This window comes from Oncorhynchus nerka, linkage group LG7 (genome assembly GCF_034236695.1).
Source record: "Oncorhynchus nerka isolate Pitt River linkage group LG7, Oner_Uvic_2.0, whole genome shotgun sequence".
NCBI lineage: Eukaryota > Metazoa > Chordata > Actinopteri > Salmoniformes > Salmonidae > Oncorhynchus > Oncorhynchus nerka.
The window spans coordinates 11939217-11945127 of record NC_088402.1 but is presented as its reverse complement, the minus strand read 5'-3'; the positions used below and the strand labels follow the sequence as shown (position 1 = coordinate 11945127).

The 5911-nt window shown below is 46.2% G+C and overlaps 1 protein-coding gene across 3 annotated transcripts in view; it reads left to right on the top strand.

Moving 5' to 3' along the window:
- The window catches only part of LOC115116659 (proto-oncogene tyrosine-protein kinase Yrk-like), an 82146-nt gene extending 77109 nt beyond the window's left edge, over positions 1-5037 (top strand). For all 3 annotated transcript variants that reach the window (XM_065020187.1, XM_065020188.1, XM_065020189.1), the window contains 3 exons: positions 854-1007; positions 1091-1222; positions 4442-5037. In XM_065020187.1, coding sequence (XP_064876259.1) covers positions 854-1007; positions 1091-1222; positions 4442-4650 — 495 coding nt within the window. In that variant the 3' untranslated portion in view covers positions 4651-5037. The remainder of the gene's footprint in view (positions 1-853; positions 1008-1090; positions 1223-4441) is intronic.
- Positions 5038-5911: the final 874 nt, after the last annotated feature.

The following is a 5911-nucleotide window of genomic DNA, read 5'->3' as shown; positions in this document are numbered from 1 at the left end:
ACCACCGTCTCGGTCAACCACCATCTCGGTCAACCACCGTCTCGGTCAACCACCGTCTCGGTCAACCCCCATCTTGACCACGTTCCTCTGGTGGTCGGGGTCGAGTGCTGGTGCCGCCTCACACTCTGCTGCAGGTGGGACAAGTGGGGATGACGGGCACCTCTGGGCACCACTGTCTCAGTCAGGTCAACCACCGTCTCGGTCAGGTCAACCACCGTCTCAGTCAGGTCAACCACCGTCTCAGTCAACCACCGTCTCGGTCAGGTCAACCACCGTCTCAGTCAGGTCAACCACCGTCTCAGTCAACCACCGTCTCGGTCAGGTCAACCACCGTCTCAGTCAGGTCAACCACCGTCTCAGTCAGGTCAACCACCGTCTCGGTCAACCACCGTCTCGGTCAACCACCATCTCGGTCAGGTCAACCACCGTCTCAGTCAGGTCAACCACCGTCTCGGTCAGGTCAACCACTGTCTCAGTCAGGTCAACCACCGTCTCGGTCAACCACCGTCTCAGTCAGGTCAACCACCGCCTCGGTCAGGTCAACCCCCGTCTCACAGTCAGGTCAACCACCGTCTCGGTCAGGTCAACCACCGTCTCGGTCAACCACCATCTCGGTCAACCACCGTCTCGGTCAACCACCGTCTCGGTCAACCCCCATCTTGACCACGTTCCTCTGGTGGTCGGGGTCGAGTGCTGGTGCCGCCTCACACTCTGCTGCAGGTGGGACAAGTGGGGATGACGGGCACCTCTAACACTTCCTCCTGTGTGCGTGTGTGTGTGTGCATGCGCATGTGCGCGCGCATGTGTGTGCGTGCATGCGTGCGTGCGTGCGTGTGTGTGTGTGTGTGTGTAGATAGCGGCAGGCATGGCGTATATAGAGCGAATGAACTACATCCATCGTGATCTGCGAGCAGCTAACATTCTGGTCGGGGAAAATCTGGTGTGCAAGATCGCTGACTTTGGTCTGGCCAGACTCATAGAGGACAATGAGTACACTGCCAGACAAGGTAAGAGAGAGTGTGACAACTCTTGATGAGAACAGGACTTCATAAATACATTTGATTGATTGATTGATTGATTGATTTTACAGGAGCCAAGTTCCCCATCAAGTGGACTGCTCCTGAAGCAGCTCTATACGGGCGTTTCACCATCAAGTCTGACGTGTGGAGCTTTGGTATCCTGCTCACTGAGCTCATCACAAAGGGACGCGTACCTTACCCAGGTAGGTGGGCGTGTCTTACTCTCTCCCTTCTTTTTCCCAGACATGGGATATGTGTTACTAAACATCTCTGTGCAGTGGCAAGAAAGAAGCATGTGTCTAATATGTACAGTGACAAGAAAAAGGATGTGAACCCTTTGGAATTACCTTGATTTCTGCATAAATTGGTCATAAAATGTGATCTGATCTTCATCTAAGTCACAACAATAGACAAACACAGTCTGCTTACACTAATAACACACAGACAATCATACGTATTCATGTCTTTATTGAACACACCGTGTAAACATTCACAGAGCAGGGTGGGAAAAGTATGTGAACCCTTGGATTTAATAACTGGTTGACCCTCCTTTGGCAGCAATAACCTCAACCAAACGTTTTCAGTAGTGGCGTATCAGACCTGCACAACAGTCAGGAGGAATTTTGGACCATTCCTCTTTACAAAACTTTGGATATTATTGGGATGTCTGGTGTGAACTGCTCTCCTGAGGTCATGCCACAGCATCTCAATCAGGTTGAGGTCAGGACTCTGACTGGGCCACTCCAGAAGGTGTATTTTCTTCTGTTGAAGTCATTCTGTTGTTGATTTACTGTATTTAGGGGCGTTGTCATGTTGCATCAACCAACTTCTGTTGAGCTTCGATTGGCGGACAAATAGCCTAACATTCTCCTGCAAAATGTCTTGATAAACTTGGGAATTCCCTTTTCCGTCGATGATAGCAAGCTGTCCAGGCCCCGAGGCAGCAAAGCAGCCCCAAAACCATGATGCTCCCTCCACCATACTTTACAGTTGGGATGAGGTTTCAATGTTGGTTTGCTGTGCCTTTTTTTCTCCACACATAGTGTTGTGTGTTCCTTCCAAACAACTCAACTTTAGTTTCATTTGTCCACAGAATATTTTGCCAGTAGCGCTGTGGAACATCCAGGGGCACTTTGACAAACTTCAGACGTGCAGCAATGTTTTTTTTGGACAGCAGTGGCTTCTTCCGTGGTGTCCTCACATGAACACCATTCTTGTTTAGTGTTTTACATATCGTAGACTCGTCAACAGAGATGTTAGCACGTTCCAAAGATGTCTGTAAATCTTTAGCTGACACTCTAGGATTCTTCTTAACTTCGTTGAGCATTCTGCGCTGTGCTCTCGTAGTCATCTTTGCAGGACGGCCACTCCTAGGGAGAGTAGCAACAGTGCTGAACTTTCTACATTTATAGACAATTTGTCTTACCATGGACTGATGAACATCAAGGCTTTTAGAGATAGTTTTGTAAACCTTTCCAGCTTTATGCAAGTCAACAATTCTTAATCTTAGGTCTTCTGAGATCTCTTTTGTTGGAGGCATGGTTGATATCAGGCAGTGCTTCTTGTGAATAGCAAACTCAAATTTTGTGAGTGTTTTTTTATAGGGCAAGGCAGCTCTAACCAACATCTCCAATCTCCTGAACCCAATTAGCTTTTGGAGAAGTCATTAGCCTAGTGGTTCACATACTTTTTCCAACATACAGTCGTAGCAAAAAGGTTTTGAGAATGATACAAATATTAATTTTCACAGTCTGCTGCCTCAGTTTGTATGATGGCAATTTGCATATACTCCAGAATGTTATGAAGAGTGATCAGATGAATTGCAATGAATTGCAAAGTCCCTCTTTGCCATGCAAATGAACTGAATCCCCAAAAACCATTTCCACTGCATTCAGCCCTGCCACAAAAGGACCAGCTGACATCATGTCAGTGATTCTCTCGTTAACACAGGTTTGAGTGTTGACAAGGACAAGGCTGGAGATCACTCTGTCATGCTGATTGAGTTTGAATAACAGACTGGAAGCTTCAAAAGGAGGGTGGTGCTTGGAATAATTGTTCTTCCTCTGTCAACCATGGTTACCTGCAAGGAAACATGCGCCATCATCAATGCTTTGCACAAAAATGGCTTTACAGTCAAGGATATTGCTGCCAGTAAGATTGCACCTAAACAACCATTTATTGGATCATCAAGAACTTCAAGGAGAGTGGTTCAATTGTTGTGAAGAAGGCTTCAGGGCGCCCTGGAAAGTCCAGCAAGCACCAGGACCGTCTCCTAAAGTTGATTCAGCTGCGGGATCAGGGCACCACCAGTACAGAGCTTGCTCAGGAATGGCAGCAGGCTGGTGTGAGTGCATCTGCACGCACAGTGAGGATGGCCTGGTGTCAAGAAGGGCAGCAAAGAAGCCACTTCTCTCCAGGAAAAACATCAGGGACAGACTGATATTCTGCAAAAGGTACAGAGATTGGACTGCTGAGGACTGGGGTAAAATCATTTTCTCTGATGAATCCCCTTTCCGATTGTTTGGGGAATCTGGAAAAAAGCTTGTCCGGAGAAGACAAGGTGAGCGCTACCATCAGTCCTGTGTCATGCCAACAGTAAAGCATCCTGAGACCATTCGTGTGTGGGGTTGCTTCTCAGCCAAGGGAGTGGGCTCACTCACAATTTTGCCTAAGAACACAGCCATGAATAAAGAATGGTACCAGCACATCCTCCGAGAGCAACTTCTCCCAACCATCCAGGAACAGTTTGGCGACGAACAATGCCTTTTCCAGCATGATGGAGCACCTTGCCATAAAGCAAAAGTGATAACTAAGTGGCTCGGGGAACAAAACATCAATATTTTGGGTCCATGGCCAGGAAACCCACCAGACATTAATCCCATTGAGAAATTGTGATCAATCCTCAAGAGGCGGGTGGACAAACAAAACCCCACAAATTCTGACAAACTCCAAGCATTGATTATGCAAGAATGGGCTGCCATCAGTCAGGAGGTGGCCCAGAAGTTAATTGATAGCATGCCAGGGCGGATTGCAGAGGTCTTGGAAAAAGAAGGGTCAACACTGCAAATATTGACTCTTTGCATCAACATCATGCAATTGTCAATAAAAGCCTTTGAAACTTATGAAATGCTTGTAATTATACATCAGTATCCATAGTAACATCTGACACAAATATATAAAGACACGGCAAACTTTGTGAAAATTAATATTTGTGTCATTCTCAAACCTTTTGGCCACGACTGTACACTGTGAATGTTTAAACGATGTATTCAATGTAGACAAGAAAAATTAAATAATTTGTGTGTTATTAATTTTATGACCAATTTATATAGAGGGTAATTCCAAAGGGTTCACATACTTTTTCTTGACACTCTATGTCTCTTTCTCCCTCTCTACCACTCCCTCTCCCTCCTCTTCTCTAGGTATGAATAACCGGGAGGTCCTGGAGCAGGTGGAGAGAGGCTACAGGATGCCCTGTGCGGTGGGTTGTCCTGCCTCCCTCCATGAGCTGATGGTACAGTGTTGGCGCAGAGATGCGGACGAGAGACACACCTTTGAATACCTGCAGGGCTTCCTGGAGGACTACTTTACTGCTACTGAACCCCAGTACCAGCCTGGAGAGAACCTGTGACCACACCCACACGCACACGCACATACAGACACAAGTGTTCACAGACAGACACTCACTCACATAAATACAGACACACACACACACACACACACACAGTTTTTGTAGGCTGTAGCGTGCCAGATTGTGCCTTAAATCTTTACTCAGTGTGATATGATGATGATGATGATGTCTTCACTTCCAATGCTTTTTACTCTTTAACCATCTTTCACGTCAAAGTGGATTTTTACTGTAAATCCTTTCTGAAATCTTTTTTTTCTTCTTTTTTTTCGAGTTTCTGAATCTGGCGGGTAAATGCTGCCAGAGGCGTGCTGCCCATAGGGGGCACGTGTCCCCTCAACGAATGTGCCCTGTTTAAAAACATTTAAGAAATAAAATTACATATATATATATTGTTGTTGTTTCTCTGTAATACCACTAGCCACCTAGACATGTTATGAAGTTGTCTTTAGTTAGCCCGGCTCTGCCAGCCTCATAACTAACTACCAAGAAGCCATTTCAGACTATCAGTCAAGTTAGAGTAGCTAGCTTGTTTGTCTTAGCTGGCATGCCTGCTGTCAAGGTTGGTAGACTTTAGAAAAGCCAGCTATAACTACATGTATTGAATAAGACTCACATTCCTTTCAATCTGTTACCCAGATTTGAGCAGACATGCAGAGAAAAATGCTGCCGATGTTAGAAATAGGCCTAGCTTGTGCATCATTATCACTAGCTATCACTAGCTATCACTAGCTATTACTGACTATCACTAGCTATTACTAGCTATCACTAGCTATCACTAGCTATTACTAGCTATTACAACTATCATTAGCCATCACTAGCTATCACTAGCTATTACTAGCTATCACTAGCTATCACTAGCTATCACTAACTAAGAGGGAAGAAATCCGAGGTGCGAGCACGGAGCGTGACTGGGCCAAGCTAGAGCAGCTTGTGAAGTTGCTGGAGCCGTTCGCAATCCACACCGACTTCAAACTGACAGCCGGTCACTGTCTGATGTGGTACCGTGTCGTCTCAACCTCGAGTCAAACTTGCAGTCAACTACTGTTGCAAAACAGTTGGCACTGGTCCTCCTGAAGTCACTGCGTGAGCGCTTTGCATGCATACTGAATCCTCTGGCAGCAAACTTCATCCTCACTCTACAGCAGCTTGCTCAACATAGATGGAGCTGATGAGGGAAGCAGAGTCTATTGTACTTCATCCTCACTCTACAGCAGCTTGCTCAACATAGATGGAGCTGATGAGGGAAGCAGAGTCTATTGTA